We start from the raw sequence: 18,780 nt of genomic DNA, 5'->3' as shown, positions 1-18,780 counted from the left end.
GTCGACATCACTGGACAGTGCAGTGTCGAGTCAGTTTGGTGTGACATAAGCATTGGGAGATCAAAATTGAGAGTAGGAGTGTGCTATAGGCCTAATGACTCTGATGAGTATAATAAGAAACTGTACAGAGAAATAGAGTGGGCCAGTAAATCAGAGAGTCTTATAATGGGGGATTTTAATTTCCCAGATATTGACTGGAATTTGGGGGCTGGTCACTCACACACTAGCAAGGCTTTTGTGGATTTATTGGATGATTGTTTTCTACATCAGCATGTTCGGGAGGCAACTAGGGGGAGTAATACTCTTGATTTGATTATCAGTAGTGATTCTTCCTGCATTAAGAATCTGCAGATAAATGAACCACTAGGTGGCAGTGATCACAGTGTTCTGAAGTGGGAGTTACTCAAAGAGGTAACTACCATTAGGGGTAAAGGGAAGGGGTATTGCTTTCATAAAGGCGACTACGATGGACTGAGACAGTATTTAAATTCTATACAGTGGGATCAACTGATGATGTTACCAACAGCAAATTCAAAATGGGAAGCATTCAAAGAACTTATCTTGCAAGCTACTAGGTTTTACATACCAACTAAGAAATATTGTTCAAGGTTTAGGCCTAAATGGATGTCAGATGAACTAATGAGGCATATGGCAGAGAAGAAAAATGCATGGGATACATACAAATTAACACGTGACACAGAAGCCTATGATAGATACAAGTTGATCTGTAACCAAGTTACAAAGGAGGTTAGGCAGGCAAAGACAGATTACGAGAGATCCTTGGCAAGGGATGCGAAGAAAAACAGCAAAGAGTTCTTTACTTATGTAAACTCTAGAAGGAAGGGGATGAGTCAGATTGGTCCACTTGATATCGATGGGTTAACTGTTGATGACCCTGCTCAGGTAGCTAACAAACTAAATGAATATTTTGCGTCGACATTCACACATGAGGAGTTATTCAGCGAGGGGAATGCCAGAGGTGTATTCAACTCTAGCAGTAAGCTAGAGAATCTTGTAATAACTGAGAGTAAAGTGGAGGAGAAATTGTTGAAGATAAACACAAGAAAGGCACCTGGGATGGATGGGATCTATCCAGTTATATTAAAGGAGGCAGCAAAGGAAGTAAGCAAACCCTTAGCCATAATTATGAGAGCTTCCTTGGACTCAGGGGAGGTACCCATGGACTGGAGATGTGCAAATGTGACCCCAATTCACAAGGGAGGATCAAAGGCTGACACAAGTAATTATAGACCTGTGAGTTTAATTTCTGTTCCCGGAAAATTAATGGAGGCACTGGTTCATCATCATCATCAGCCATTTTCAATCCACTGCAGGATGAAGGCTCTCCAGCAACTGGAGGCACTGGTTAAAGAAGCACTACTGCAGGATCATCTAGACAAGACTTCAGTTAGAGCTCGGACACAGCATGGTTTTGTTAAGGGGAAGTCTTGCCTGACCAATTTGATTGGATACTATGATGCAGTCACAAAAGAACTGGATGCAGGGAATAACTTTGATATTATATACTTGGATCTTAGAAAGGCTTTTGATACTGTTGCACATGGAAGACTGCTGCACAAATTGGAGCAGTGTGGCATTGGAGGCAAATTGCTGCTATGGATAAAGGGGTGGTTGAGGGGGAGAAGACAGACTGGTAATCAATGGACACTGCTCATCGTGGACTAATGTTATTAGTGGAGTCCCTCAGGGTTCAGTATTGGGTCCTTTATTGTTTTCTGTATTTATAAATTATATTGATGATGGTATATCAAGCTTAATGTCCAAGTTTGCCGACGATACGAAGGTTGGTAGGGTTGTCAAGGATACTACGCTACTGCAACAGGATCTATAAAGGTTGAGCAGATGGGCTGAGACGTGGCAAATGAAGTTTAACATTGACAAATGTAAAGTACTACATATGGGAAACAGCAACCCCAGAGCAACGTATCAACTCTGTGGTACTACACTGACAGTGGTAGAGAATGAAAGGGACCTGCCAACTACCAACCACCCGCTGGCTAAAGGCAAATTTCCGCACATCTATCATACATCTGTCTTTCCTCAATTTGAACTTATTCAAAGTTCAAATTGAGGAAAGGCGTGGCCTTGAGTACGCAGTACTCAAGGCCACGCCTTGAGTACTGCGTACAGGTCTGGAGTCCTGATTTTAGGAAGGATGTAGATTTGCTTGAGCGTGTACAGAGAAGGGCAACAAGATTGGTGATTGGAATGAAGGGTATACCTCTTACCAAGAGAGGCTTAAGTTCTGCAAATTGCAGTGGCTGGAGACTAGGCACCTGTAAGGTGATCTGATTGATGTGTGTAAGGCCTTGTATGGGTTAAGCATGCAAATTTTAAGGAGGAACTGGATAGGCATTTGGAGGGAATGGTGTGTTTTTTTTTTTTTGGCTGATGCTGCATAAGCTCATTCACTTGCTTTCTTGCATTACATGCCACTACTACTACTACTGAAAATGTGCCATAAATCGTGCAGCTTGCAATGAAGCAGGACAAAATTTGGTATGGTGGTGTATCTTAGAATAATGATGTAATGAGGCGACAGCGAGAAACTTCAGACAGGTATGAGGGACATTTATAGGGGTTGTATAGAGGGTTTAGTGTCAAACAACGTTAACACTAAAATTTAATTTTCTTTTTGCGGTAATTTTAGTTTTACTTTATGCAAATAACAATGCATATCATGTCATAAAACTATCTCTCTAATACTTTACAAGCAGAGGTATATTGCTAAAAAAAATAATTCTAGAATGCTCGTTCTCCAGATATGATAATCGACTGAATAGTAACTAAATCAGACTTCAGACTCGTGGTTCATAGAACAACCAGTTCTAGCATTCAGCTCATGGTGAATCAAAATGCAGCGTTCGCTCATACACAGTATGTCTCATTCGTTGGAGCTCTATCTAACACATTGTATTTTAGTAAGAAATGTTCAAGTTTCATTGCAAAATTTATATTTTTGTTTTTAAATACATTTTTAAAGAAATCTATAAAGTTTAAAGATTACTATTAATATATATTTTTGGTAGCAATGGGTAAAATAGATATTTCTCCCTCCCCTTTGATTATGCCATTGTTTCATAATATTAGATGTATAAATTTAATGATTTTCTATTATGACATTTAGAAAAATGTACCGGAACGTTGTTCTGGTGCATTCTGGCTGAATACACCACTGTTTACAAGTTAGCTTAGGCTGTAAGTACATTTCCAGAAAACCAGGAAAGTGTCAAATGACTTTTTTGATTAATTACAAAATTATCTTGTAGTTAACATTGTTTGACACTAAACCATCGGTATACTAATTACCAAAAAGGTCCCATTACAGAAGTCGATACAAGATGCTTGAAAATATGATCATATGACATCAGCATGGCATGTGATCCAACAGTTAAACGGGCCTGACAGTGGTGCTCAATATAAGGGTGTCTATAAGAGTCTGTAATAACAAATCCCATTCTTCCAAACCTTAGCTCGCCAAGTGACCAAGGGGTTGGTTGTCAGTGCGCAATGCATTGCTTAAGGGCATCCCACCCACGTTCGATCGGATTAAATCTGTTGATCATGCTGGCCACAGAAGTCATTAGATATCTTCAGTTACAGACTGTTTCTCCACCACTTGAGCTTGATGTGCAGTGGAGCTGTCATGCATGAAAAGAAAATATGGACTAACTGCATCCCCTAAAAAGTTGCACATAGGGTTCAAGAATCTGTTGTCTGTACTGCTGCACAGTTAGAGTACCCCTATCAAAAACGTAAAAAGGGGTGCGGCCGTTGATCGTTATTCTGCCTCATACAAAAACACCACTTCCACTGTAAGTGTCTGTTTCTCTGATTGGAGGGATGATACTGCATTCCTTGTTGTCTTCACATGAAATAACATCCAGAATCTGTTTTTAGGCTGAAATACTACTCAGAAAATAACACTGTATCTCATTTGTTAGTAGGGATCGAAATCACATGTTCATGACACCAATTTCAACAAGCTCTGCGGTGGTTTGGGATTAATGGGCTTCCTTGCATAGAGTCCACTTGAATTGAGTCATCTTAACATAGTCTGGTTGGAAATGTTTTTACCTGTGGCCACAGCAACCTCAAGAGACAGGAAATCATAAGGCTCAGTCTTGTTGTTTGAGCCAAATAGCGGCCTGTTCCGGTTAACATAGTCCTCAGGCCACCTTGGCCAGCTCTTCTTCTAATGGTTTCCTGTCTCCTTAAGCTGCTTCTATAGTGTCAACATGACACTGTGTGACAGATTAAATCAATGTGCTGCTTCCTCCTGTGACTGCCCAGCTTCACATTGTCCAACAGCCTGCCACAGCAAAGAATTATCTAAACAATGATTTGCCATCCTGAGTGAGATTTGGCTATCCCATTGGGCAAACCAAAAAAGGGAAATGAAGTTATGTGGTTGCAACCCATATTTTTACATACATGAATAATTTCCATAATGTGCAGCTCTATAAAATGATAGATCAATTTCTATTGGATACTCTGAATTTGCATGCCAGGATGCCTATTATATCAAATATTCGCCTTTGGCGACACTGTTCACAATAAAATATTCATGAAAAACATTGCCGACCGGGCTAGCTGGATGGGTAAAGTGCCTGTCTGGCAACTCAAAGGTCGTGGGTTCGAATCCCACCTCGGGCTTGGATCAGAGGAAAAAATGCAAAAACTTTGGGAGGTGCAATATGGCCATAGAAGCTGATGCGCCAATAACTAACAAAAAAAAAAAAAAAAAAAAAAAAAAATGAAAAACATTGTGTTTTACTCTCCTTTATTTTATTTGGTTATTTTAAACTAATCATTATCTAGGGTTAAATTTAAGAAATACTTGACCACAAAATACAACAAAATAATTTAATCACAAAAATACTACACAAAGATACAAAGAGCCCACAAACACCATCTTTTCAAGAGACACTAGCTTGTAACTCTGAGAAAATATCACATATCAATCAATAATCGCTATCCCAGCAAAATATCAGTAGATGTCCTGATATGCCTCAGACATTACGAGAAATTTGTGGTATTTTTATTTTATTTTATTAGTACTCATTATTTGGGGGTGCTGGCATTTTCTTTGGGCGAGGAGCTATATATCCGCCCTCCTGAGAGTGAGGGTTGCTTTGGCTATTTTCTATTCTGTTCTTTAGCTTATTTTATTTAATATAGAGATGGTTAGGTACATATGAGCAGAATTGTGCCTTACCTATATAATCCTACTATATAGGTAAGGCACAATATATAAGTACAAACCACAGCTATATAATGCTCAATACGTTCTACGCTGATATCAATATTTGTAAAAGAATAAGAGAAGTTTACCTCAATGATATGTAGAACGCTTCTGCATGATACTCTCCAGATATTAAAACGAAAACAATTAAAAAATCGAAAATCTTACATTACAGTAAGAAATAATTAACAATAATTAAAAATCTTCTTTTATTCTTTTACAAATAATCCTACTAATAAGCATCTTTTTTATTTCATAGTTCAAGTGTTTCTTAAATTTAATTTAAAATGATGTAGTCACATATTCATTCCCCATAAAAATTATTATTAGTGTCAAAGAATTGAAGCTAGGCCACCTATTAGTTAGTGTGGCCTTAAATCATTTTTTTTTTAAAAACTTTATGGTGTGATTAAGGGTATTCAATAAAACATTAAGTGAAAACTTTTTATTTTTGTTGCTCAGAGCAAAACTATAAATACAACTAATGAGCTTTCGGCTGGGAGGCAGCCTTCTTCAGATTGAATACATGATGGTTGTGATGAACCACGCTGATTACATGGCGAAAGCCTTACTGCTTTTACGAGACACTTCCGTCTACAAACCCTTAGCCGTTAACCCCAACAGAGCTTTGGAACGATGGGAGTCAGAGGTGAATATCCTCATCAACAGCTGGCTGAAACAAGAAAAAATCACACAGTCAACCCGTAATCACCTCCGTGCCTCCGGGTGTCAGATCCCACGGTTTTACGGCCTGCCGAAGGTGCACAAAGAAGACACACCACTAAGACCAATTGTATCCTGCTGTGGATCACCGACTTACGAGCTGTCCAAGTTTGTCTCGAGACTTCTTTCTCCTCTAGTTGGCAAGACCACCTACACCGTCTCCAACAGTGTTGAGTTCATAGAAAGGATCCACTCTTTATCCATCTCACAAGATCAGGTCATGGCTTCGTTCGATGTAATATCACTATTTACCTCCATCCCAGTGGAACTTGCCATCTCTTGCGCAAAACAACTCTTGGATAACGATGATACCCTTAGCGACAGAACTAGGCTGACGCCTGATGACATTTCCGCCGCCCTCAGACTGTGCTTAACAGGGGGTGCAATCATGTTTAACGACTCCATCTACCAGCAGATACATGGCACAGCCATGGGTTCCCCTGTCAGCTCTGTCACAGCAAACATCGTGATGGAGGAGTTAGAGGGACGTGCGTTTACACACGCGCCAGATCACATCGCCTTTTGGTGTCGCTATGTAGACGATGTGTTCGTTGTCATCCCTAGAGACTCAGGTCAACGACTCCTAACCCACCTCAACTCACTATCGCCCTTCATAAAGTTTACGATTGAGCTGGAGTCGAACAACTCTATACCATACCTAGATACACTTGTCCGGCGCGAAGGCACATGCTTGAAGACGGCAGTTTATCGCAAACCTATGTGTGCTGGCCAATTTACCAACTTCCGGTCAGCACACATGCGGGGCCACCTCCTCTCCACTGCCCGAACCTTGCTAACTCGTGCCTGGACACACTCCAGCTCCGCAGATGAAAGACGCAAAGAGATCACCAGAGTCAAAGTAGACCTTACGAGGTGTGGCTATCCCATCGACGTCCTTGACAGGTGTGATCTACAGGCACGCGACAACGTGACGACCAACAACAACGCCAACAGGGACGAGTCATCCACGAGGGCATTTATCCCATACTACCCCAACCTGTCACAACAGATCGGTAGAATTCTAAAATCATATGGGATAAAGTGCATCCAACTCCCAGGCAAGAAACTGCGTTCTCTTATCTCCAACGTAAAAACACCCGTCCCCACTCTTCTACAGAGCGGTTTGGTCTACCGCATCTCTTGCCGTGACTGCACCAGCTGCTACTTTGGAGAGACTGGACGTCGACTCGAGAAACGTCTCTCAGAACATAAAAGGGCGATCCGCTTGGCAGATATAGAACACTCAGCTATCGCCGAGCATGTCTGGACAACCCGCCACGACATCGACCCACACCGCGATGTCGTGGTTGTGGACAGGTCCCACCATTACCTAAAGCGCACCTGGTTGGAATCTTTGAATATAAAATGCTCGGATGTCTCCTTGAACAGGAACAGTGGTTGCCAAGTTAACCCCATCACAGAGGCAGTAATTCTATCCATAGACAAACGCTGGCCACGTCACCACGATATGTCACAGCCACAAGCATCAAACAATTAACCACGCGCCTCACGCACCATCCTGGCAGTGCACATCTCTATTCCAACTGCCATTCATGTATTCAATCTGAAGAAGGCTGCCTCCCAGCCGAAAGCTCATTAGTTGTATTTATAGTTTTGCTCTGAGCAACAAAAATAAAAAGTTTTCGTAATGAATCCAGAGCACGTAGGCCTTTTTTACTATAAACATTAAGTGGATATTTTCTGGTACTTTTAAAATGAGTGATGCCAATTTTAAAATCTTCAGAGTGCAAAGATTGATTCACATTACTGACCTTTGAATAGATATCAAAATGATTATTGTCTTAAGTTGATGAAAATTTCTTAAATCGTGAATTTTCTGAAAACAAGGCTAACTTTATTTTATTTGGGTATTTTTAATCTTGGACAACAATGGATAAAAATGACATGTTTAATAAGATTTTATTATTCCAATAATTGAAAGTGATGTTTATTTGTGATGAACTGATCCTAAAGTAATTCATTTTAAGAACTCATTGATATTAAAAACAAATATGACATACACATATCAACTTCTGATTGTTACCATTAGTATGTTGATTACTGCTTACCCAAAAGATGTGGTTACCCAGACAACAAGTAAAATGGATGTTATTTTTGTGTATGGCGGAAGCAAAATCTGGACGAAGGATCCCCAAAACTGTAAACATCAAATCATGTTAGTTAAAATAATGGATGGAAGAAAAGATGGAAGGAAGGGTATAATTACCATTTATAGTTAATTCCATATATTAATAAATGATTTTATAAATAAAAAATATATTATTTTTGTCAAATCTCATGTTCATTTATGAAGCTTCTTCCATGATAAAGATATTGCTTAAACAATATTTATAACATTAAAAAAAAATCTCACACTAAGTGTGCACAACTAAATTTGCTAAATTTAAACATACACAAAAAAAAAAAATTGAAAACCATTAGACACTTGGCTAGAATTCAGAGCCTTTCATCCAGTTAGTGAAAACAGCTATAGCTGTTTGCACTAGTTGAGGATGAAAGGCTGCAAAATCTAATATGGTTTCTAGTGCTTTGCTGTTTTTTGGCCATTGTTTGTGAACATACTTCATCATCAAAATATTATGCATACCTTTTAACTTTTCATTAAATTTCTTTTTCAGAAGCAGCAAGCTTTGCTAATCAAGGAAGGTTTTACCATATCAAATTGTTTTAAGTGATATTATTAGCATTAGCATATGATGCAAGAAAGCAAGCTTATACAGCATCAGCCAAAAAAAAAAAAAAAAAACCCCTTCCCATTTCACTGATCCGTTCGTTCCAAATATTTATCTAGTTCTGGCTTGAATTTATTTAAGCTATCAACTTCCACAACAACAGATGGAAGTTTGTTCCAGCAATCAACTACTTGCTGGCTAAAGGCAAATTTCTGCATATCTATTCTACAACTGTCTTTCCTCTGTTTGAATCTATGACATAGATTAGAATCTTTTAATCTATGTACTAATCTTCTAGCAGGGATAAGGAGGTGATTATTCCCTTGTATAAGGCAATGGTCAGGCCACACCTAGAGTACTGTATACAGGCCTGGAGGCCTCATTTCAAGAAGGATGTAGAGCTGCTGGAACGAGTACAGAGAAGGGCAACTAGATTGGTGAATGGGACAAAGGGGTGCTCTTACGAAGAAAGGCTTAAGTTTTGCGAATTACAGTGTCTGGAAACTAGGCACCAGCGAGGTGATCTGATAGAGGTGTACAAAGCCTTGAATGGTTTGAGCATGCTCAATGCTGATGGGATTCTTCCTCTTGCTCAGAATAATCACCTGAGAGGGCATAAATTCAAATTGAGGAAAGACAGATTTAGGATAGATGTGCGGAAATTTGCCTTTAGCCAGCGGGTGGTTGGTAGGTGGAACAGACTTCCATCCCTTGTCGTGGAAGTTGATAGCCTAAATAAGTTTAAGGCTCAGCTGGACAGGTATTTCGAATGAACAGAGGGGTGAAGTGGAAGTGGTTATTTTTATTTATTTATGTTACTTTTTTTTTTTTTTTTTTTTTTTTTGGCTGATGCTGCATAAGCTTGCTTTCTTGCATCAAATGCCTCTACTAATGCTAATGACCCCTCAGGTTTGTAATCTGAGCAAGGGGAAGAATCTCATCAGCATTGAGCCAGCTCAATCCATTCAAGGCCTTATACACCTCAATCAGATTGCCTCACAGGTGTCTAGTCTCCAGACACCGCAATTTGCAGAACTTAAGCCTTTCTTCATAAGAGCACCCCTTTGTTCCCCTCACCAGTCTTGTTGCCTTCTCTGTACATGTTCTAGCAACTCTACATCCTTCCTAAAATGAGGTTTCCAGACCTGTACGCAGAACTCAAGGTGTGGCCACCATTGCCTTATACAAGGGGATAATCACTTGCAAAATTCCTGTATATCATTGACAAGACCCAGTTCCATATCTAGTTACGAGCGGTTGCCAGGGATCGGGAGTGTAGGGGGCCCAAATTCCGATGATAGGAAGATAAATTAAAGTAGGTGGGATATTTTACTGTGAAATCTCTACCAGGAACAAGATGGGAAGGAAAGATAACAGCTGTTGAGCAGTATGATATCAGTTATGGGATATTACAGCTGCATTAAATGAAATCAAGGAACAGGCTAAAGGCAAAGATGCAAAATTGCAGTCTGAAATACAAGGTTTGTTACTTCTTTACTTCTTTTAAATTACTTCTTTTAAATTTATTATAAATGTAGTTGTTTGGTATGAAATATCGAGTATTACAAATAAAGTAAGTAAAGCCATGTGAAGTAGTGAAATTGATATGAACCTGCAATTATATTGATAGAAGGTGCTCTTAGTCAAATAAACGAATTTAGAACATAGGGATTAAAACTGTGTATGGATAAAGCACACATTGTAACTGAGTTGGAAGTGCAGTCAGTGTCATCAGAAGTGTGAGTTTCTAGAAAAAAAAAGTGCGAGTTTACCTAATGAAACTTCAGATGAATGCTCTATTGATCCAACCAAATGGTTTGAAACGGAATTTTTTAATATAAGATCGACGTAGCTATCGTTAGCTTACAAGAAAGATCTGATCAGATGAATGAAATATCTTCGGCTTTATCTTATTCTAAAATCAGAAAACTTTATGAATTTATTTGAAAGTGCAACAGAAATGGAATGTGAACCCCTTGAAGGAATTCTCACTGACGAAGATGGGAGCAGCAACATTGAGGCCAAAGAGTTACCTTAAGAAATCCAATATTTGCAGCATATTTTAAAAGGAAAAAAATTTTGGTTGCTTAGAATTATTGACATTTATTCAAGGAAAAAAAAAAAAAAACTTAGTTCAATTATATTCCAAAATCACTGTTTCTCTTCAGATATTAATATTGTCAATTACGGTTGCGTTTGGAGAGAAGTTTTTCAAGACTCAAAATGATTAAAACATACTCACAAGCAACAATTCACCAAAAAAAATAAATGGATTAGCCATTATGTCAATAGAACAAAAAGATATAAGATAAAAAGATATAAGTGCTAAAAGATATAAAAACATCAGACGTCACAGACAATTTATATCAAGTAAATAACGTAAGATAATGATGTGAAAACTTAAGTTTATATAAACAATTTATACTAGTTGTTAAAATTTAAATAAATAATGATTTTAATAATTTTTGAATGTTTCCTTTATTTTTCAATTTTCAGAATTCCACCTTTAATTTTTGCGAGGGGTGCCCCCCAGATGAATATTTCGCCTGGGGCCAGCAGATGTCTAGATACAGCACTGACATGACCTACTCTGGCACCTGTATGCACTGCTCAGAAAACTTCATATCTGACTGCACAATTACTCCCAGGTCTTTTTCATTTTCTACTACCCTAAGTGTAATATCACACAGTTGGGATATTTCTCTTTCTGTTGTAGCTAAAATAAAATGCAATGATTACATGAACCTGTCAAGGAAAAAAAGAAATAGCTTATTTGTACGTGTTTGATTTTAGTAAAAGGACATGGTGTCCACATGTTTTATTCAAATTGTCCATAACGGTGCCTAGGCAAGATTGTGGGCAGTTGAAACAGGCTGCCTGAAAAATTAACCTACTGCTGTTTGTTTATTTGTTATTTGGTTTTTAGGAGCATTAGCAACTAAAGCCATATTGCTCCGGGATATGCGGTGGTCATTCCCTGACCTTTCCGCATCCTCTGTATTTGGTGGTGACGGGCTCGAACCCCGGTCTAATCAAGAAGCGTGTGCTACGCACTGCTGCTGCTGCTGCTCCTTCCCACCTGGCTAGAGAATGAAGCACTTTCCATTATCATACAAAGTTCAGTGAGAAGGATTCATATGATATTGGACTTTACAATGAATGACAAAAATTAATAATTTTAGTTCTGTGATTGGTCAGGTTAAAAAAAAAAACCTCAGCAGAGGATATAATATTTAACATAAATCTGTGGTTTGTATTCAATTTGCCTATTATGTAAAAGTAAGATGAGAGGACCAATGTTTCTTGTACATTTTCCTAACATTCAAGTGTGGCCAGCCATTCAATTTCAATTCCTATCTGTAATAATTAACTGCATCATTTGATTTTTGAAGTATTATAAAACTATGGGGGGGAAAACTGATTATAGACTGGGAAGCCAGTTTATTAGAAATAACAACCTAACAGTGAGTTGCACCTCCTTAAACTTTCAGAAATGCCTCAAGACATGGACAGTTTTGTGATAAAAGAATTCCAGAGGGATACAGGGCCCATGTAGACATTCATTCATCCTGCAGTTGATACCTGACATACTGGGTCCTGCTGCCATACCACAGTCCTACCATTATCTGGTAACTGGATTCAATGAACTAGGCAACCTTTCTTTACTCTTGAAATACATTGGATCAGTGTTCCTGTGTCCTCTGCATAGTGGGCACAGGAACATTGATTTATGAAGTAATTGGGTTGTGACATGGGTACAAACTAAGTGAGTACAACCTGAGCGTGAATCAACATATATAGCCAGAATGGAAATGTAAGTCAGAACAGACATGTGACACCTGCTAGATAGTGTAGAATTCTTTCCCATGTGCCTGGCAAAGCAGTTGATTACTTAAGTATAGGGGCTAAAAACTAGCTACTCAATGTAAACTTAGAACAGGCTTGGGGCATCTCTTTACCACGAGGTGCACTCAAACAATTGTAAGGGTGCGTGAAGTGTATGGGGTTTTTTTTTTTTTTTTTGGTTGATGTTATACGAGCTTGCTTTCTTGCATCATTTGCCACTTCCACTACTACAACTTTATACCTAAATAACGATTAAAGAAAAAAACTACCCTATCATCCAAGTTTCTTGCGATGACCAACTAACTGTCGAACTAGAATAAAAATAAATTTATTAAAATAAAAATATATACATAAGATAAAACCGAAATAAAATAAGATAAAAGCATTAAAATACAATAAGATAAAAGTGTTGAAATATAATATAATAAAAGCGTTAAAATACATAGTAGCTTTCAAAGCAAAGTGCCTCTTCATTAGCTAGTCAGTGAATGGTGTACTTCAGTATATATTGATGGTTACAATAGCACAAGTCAGCTGGGCATGATCATGTATCATGAGTCTGGTGTCAGTAGAGCAGAATTACGTACACATGATGATTGCCAGTTCTCATCTATTGGTGGCTATGTGCAGTGCTTCAAGCCATGAGCGCTGGCGGTAATCACGTGAATAGTCGACGATTTCAATGTCCCGTTGGGGATCAAGATTGTGCTGCTCGACCCAATAATGCTCAGAGGCTGTGGAGCGTTCAAAATTGGTGGTTCACAGAGCCACCTCATGCTCAGAAACCTGATCTTTCAATCTTCTACCAGACTCACCTACATAACACCCCCCCACAATCCGGACATGTAATACGGTATATGGAACCACTCCACAGGAAAGGAGGAACAGGTGTTTTCACCTTAGAAATAATAGATTGTAATTTCCTCCCTGGAAATTGCACGCATTGCATATAATGGAGATCCAAATCCTAACAAGACGTTCCGATACACCCGGATAATAGGGGATGTAGGCGGTAGAGATAAATTGATTGAAGTGAGGCAGGTTTCATTTCGTAACAAATTCGTGAGCCTGAAGCTCACATCTATCTAGAATATGAGGTGAATAGCTGTAATTTGAAAGCTCCGCCCTAATTTTAGAAACTTCAATTGCCTGTCACCAGTCAAACTAGAGGGCATCCAAGCGTGGGAGAATAAAGTACGAGCAGTGCTACATGCTTTATTCTCGAGCTGTCTGGGGTGTTATGTAGGTGTTATGTATAACATCAACCAAAAAAAAAAAAAACCCACACACTTCACGCACCCTTACAATTGTTTGAGTGCACCTCGTGGTAAAGAGATGCCCCAAGCCTGTTCTAAGTTTACATTGAGTAGCTAGTTTTTAGCTCCTATACTTAAGTAATCAACTGCTTTGCCAGGCACATGGGAAAGAATTTTACACTTACATTTTTCTGACTTACATTTCCATTCTGGCTATATATGTTGATTCACGCTCAGGTTGTACTCACTTAGTTTGTACCAATGTCACAACCCAATTACTTCATAAATCAATGTTCCTGTGCCCACTATGCAGAGGACACAGAAACACTGTGTCCAATGTACTTCAAGAGTAAAGAAAGGTTGCCTAGTTCATTGAATCCAGTTACCAGATAATGGTAGGACTGTGGTATGGCATCAGCAGCAGGACCCAGTATGTCAGGTATCAACTGCAGGATCAGGATGAATGAATGTCTACATGGGCCCTGTATCATTCTGGAATGCTTTTATCACAAAACTGTCCATGTCTTGAGGCATTTCTGAAAGTTTAAGGAGGTGCAATCACTGTTAGGTTGTTATTTCTGATAAACTGGCTTCCCAGTCTATAATCAGTTTTTCCCCCCAAAGCTGCAATTTGAAAGCTCTGCCCTAATTTTAGAAATCTCCAATTGCCTGTCACCAGTCGAACTAGAGGGCATCCAAGAGTGGGAGAATAAAGTACGAGCAGTGCTACATACTTTATTCTCGAGCTGTGGGGGGTGTTATGTAGGTGAGTCTGGTAGAAGATTGAAAGATCGGGTTTCTGAGCATGAGGTGGCTCTACGAACCACTAATTTTGAACGCTCCGCAGTCGCCGAGCATTATTGGGTTGAGCAGCACAATCTCGATCCCCAACGGGATATTAAAATCGTTGACTATTCACATGATTACTGCCAGTGTTCATGGCTTGAAGCACTGCACATAGCCACCAATAATAGTACTATGAATTGCATGAGGGAAGTATACGCTTACACCCTATTACAGAATGTACTGTATTGCAATGTGATGAGTGCTGGCAATCAACACGTGTACGTAATTCTGCTCTACCGACACCAGACTCGTTATACATGATCATGCCCAGCTGACTTGTGCTATTGTAAACATCAATATATACTAAAGTACACCATTTACAGATTAGCTGATGAAGAGGCATTTCACTTCGAAAGCTACTATGTATTTTAACACTTTTATTATATTATATTTCAACACTTATCTTATTGTATTTTAATGCTTTTATCTTATTTTATTTCTGTTTTATCTTAGGTATATATCATTTTTTTTTTTTTTAATAAATTTATTTTAACCAGTTAGTTGGTCATCGCAAGAAACTTGGATGATATAATGCAACCCGATGCACAAGGCCTGTTTTCTAAAAACTACCCTGTTTACAATATTTATGGATATAGGTGTGTGCATGCATATCATTACATATACATACACACTTTAGAATAACAAACATTTTAAACCACAATTTAAAAGTAAAGTGAATTTAGGGTGGAAAGACCTGACCTCATAGAGGCTGATGAGGTTCTGAGGCCAATAAAGGAGACATTTATTGGATCAAGCTTTGGAAACTGTACATACTATAATGCACAAAGAGCATTGCATCATTTTGCCCAAAGATGGCAAATGATGATTCAAAGCAAACCAAAGTTTGTAAAAGGGCCTCATTAATCCATTGTGAAGTGATTCACAATATGAGATGTAATATAATGATGCCCTTTTGCAAATTTTGGTTAGCTCTAATTTATTCTAGCTTTGAGCAAAATGACACTATACCTAGCTGCATTCTAATTACAAACATTTTAATTAACCTACAATAATTCCTCATTTTACAAAGTAAATGGTTTCCTTGAAAGTATTTGTTAAGCAAAAATTTTCATTACACAGAAGTGATTACCCATTAACTCAACAGTAGTAAGAGATACAACAGCCTGAGATGTACAGAGCCTCAGGTGTGTGGGAATAACAGTAAAGGAAAGGAAATGTGTTAGCACACATGTATATTTCATTCACTTTCTGCATGAATACTATCACATTGGTGGAGATTTGCTGTAGTTTATCTATGTATTACTGGGTAACAGAACCATTGTTGCACAGCATACAAAGAATGTCTTTACCAGGACATGAACCTCTGACAACACATTAGCATTAGTAGAGGCATATGATGCAAGAAAGCAAGCTTATGCAATATCAGCAAAAAAAAACAAAACAAAAAAACTTCCACTTCACCCCTCCGTTCGTTCGAAATACATGGCAAGGTATACCTGGGATCTTCTTCTACTCTACTTGTTCTCTTTGTGTTTGATCGCAGCATCATTACATATGTTGATGACAAGCTTATTACCACCATCAGGTCTGAAAATACTCTGGAGGATATTAAAACCAAGGTCTAAAACAAGATCCAAGAAATTTATCTTTCTGGGTTTGGTCTCTATAGCAACCTGGCCAAATCTCACCAATTAATATTTTCACTAGAGGATAATTCCACTATTGTGTGCCCAATGATAAAAGGGTCCACCATCTGCACCGTAAAATGGCATAATGATTTAGCAGTAGTCTTTGACCACAAGAGTCATTTCTTGTGGTCAAAGACTATTGCTATTCAAATGCATTCTGGCAGACATTCATGAGAGAAGACTGGTTTTTTATTTAAACATGAAGACAGGTATGATTTCTAAACCCAACTTCTGGGACAAGTGTAGTTGCAGAATCCATGTCCCAAGTCTCAGATCCTGTCTTGGTGCTTACCTCTAGCAAAATGAGACTATTGGATAAGTTATTGCCCACACAAATGGAATTCATACAGCTGTCAAATTTTAACCTTCATAAATTTGCTTACAACAAAAAGAATACAGAAAAATACCAAAAAAACAGAAAAAATGTGTCGAGTACTCCCATTATCAATCGCATTTGAAAGTTAGTGTCCAACACTGCAGTCTTCCTGTGATGTTTGGCCAGAGGTTTTGCCATCCCTCAGGGTTCAGTGTTGGGTCCATTGTTATTTTCTGTATTTATAAATGATATTGATGATGGTATATCAAGCTTAATGTCCAAGTTTGAAGACGATACAAAGGTTGGCAGGGTTGTTAAGGACACTAATGACAGTACGCTGCTGCAACAGGATCTAGAAAAGTTGAGCAGATGGGCTGAGAGGTGGCAAATGAAGTTTAAAATTGACAAATGTAAAGTACTACATATAGGAAGTAGTAACCCCAGAGTAACGTATCAACTCTGTGGTACTACACTGACAGTGGTAGAGAACAAAAAGGACCTGGGGGTAATTGTGCAGACAGATATGAAGTTTTCTGAGCAGTGTAGATGGTCTGCAAGATACATCATTACAAAGGTAATGATACATCTTGGTGTCTTGTCAATGATATACAGGAATTTTCTAGCAGGGATAAGGAGGTAATTATCCCCTTGTATAAGGCAATCGTCAGGCCACACCTTGAGGTCTCTAGACCTGTATACAGGTCAGGAGACCTCATTTTAAGAAGGATGTAGAGCTGTTGGAACGAGTACAGAGAAGGGAAACAAGATTAGTGAATGTAACAAAGGGTTGCTCTTATGAAGAAAGGCTTATGTTTTGCAGATTACAGTGTCTGGAGACTAGGCACCTGCGAGGTGATCTGATTGAGGTGCATAAAGCCTTGAATGCTCAATGTTGATGGGATTCTCTCTCTTGCTCAAAATAATCACCTGAGAGGGCATAAATTCAAATTGAGGAAAGACAGATGTAGGACAGATGTGTGGAAGGTTGCCTTTAGCCAGTGGGTAGTTGGTTGGTGGAACAGACTTCCATCCTTTGTTGTGGAAGTTGACAGCCTAAATAAATTTAAGGATGAGCTGGACATGTATTTGGAACGAATGGAGGGGTGAAATGGGAGTGTTTTTTTTTTTTTTTTAGCTGATGCTGCATAAGCTTGGTTTTTTGCATCATATGCCTCTACTAATGCTAAGGACAAGTCCCCTGATACAGGCCTTGATTTCATCCTCCTCAATAAGAAATGTGGCTGGTTCCCAACTGCAGAGAAGTAACAATGAATCCTGGAAACTTTTTTACTGTACTACTTGTTGCATGCTAAATCTTTTATAAGAACTTCTCACTGCGAACAATGTGTGATTCAAGACTAATTTAAATCCATGATATTTTACCCATATTACTCTAATTTTAGTATTTTGTATTTATTCATGTTATTTCAATTTTTTTTAACCTTTTTTTTTTTTTTTTTACTAAATGAGCCCCCTGGCTTGTAGCTGTAATGGGATTGTACTAATATGTACCATACATTCGTGTATACAATAAAGAATTATTTATATCTTGTTGCAGTAGCATACCTTGATTACTCATTAATTTCGATTAATTTGCATACTATTGCAACAAAGATACAGAAAATTTAGGCAGATGGGCTGAAAAGCAGTAACTGAAATTTACTATTAACAAATGCAAGGTACTGAATACAGGTAGCAGTAACCCCAGAATAATGCATCAACTGTCTGGTATCACACTAAGTGTAGCAGAAAACAAAAGACCTGGGGGTAATTTCATAGTCAAATGTGAAGTTCTCTGAACAGTGCAGACAGGCTACTAAGGCCCGCTTATTGGGTTTTATCAATGATATATAGGAATTTTCTATCATGGATAAGAAGTTAATTATCCCACATCTTGAACTGCATACAGGTCTGATGCTTTTTATTAGGAAGGATGTGGATCTGTTGGAATTTGTGCAGAGAAGAGGAAGAAGATTAGCAAGGGGAAGAAAAGGGTTCTCTTACCAAGAATGAGTTCAGTTCTGAAAACTGCAGCATCTTGAAACTAGGCACATTAATGATATTTTGTTGAGGTCTTTGAATAGCCTGATAAGCTAAATGTTGTTGGTATCCTTCCTCTTGCTCAGAAGACATAAATGGGCATAAATTTGAACTGAAGAAGGATGGTTGCAGATAGACGTGTGGA

General features: G+C 38.5%; 1 protein-coding gene across 2 annotated transcripts in view; it reads right to left on the bottom strand.

Annotated features, from left to right (window-relative positions):
- The window catches only part of LOC150081157 (synaptic vesicle glycoprotein 2C-like), a 218,364-nt gene that overhangs the window by 47,603 nt on the left and 151,981 nt on the right, over nucleotides 1-18,780 (bottom strand). For both annotated transcript variants that reach the window (XM_090382062.1, XM_090382063.1), the window contains exon 9: nucleotides 8,059-8,147. In XM_090382062.1, coding sequence (XP_090238188.1) covers nucleotides 8,059-8,147 — 89 coding nt within the window. The remainder of the gene's footprint in view (nucleotides 1-8,058; nucleotides 8,148-18,780) is intronic.

Source organism: Mastigoproctus giganteus, chromosome 9 (genome assembly GCF_048544385.1).
Source record: "Mastigoproctus giganteus isolate SK-2022 chromosome 9, ASM4854438v1, whole genome shotgun sequence".
Lineage (NCBI taxonomy): Eukaryota > Metazoa > Arthropoda > Arachnida > Uropygi > Thelyphonidae > Mastigoproctus > Mastigoproctus giganteus.
Note: the sequence above shows the minus strand (reverse complement) of the source record. Positions and strands in the feature narration are given on the sequence as shown.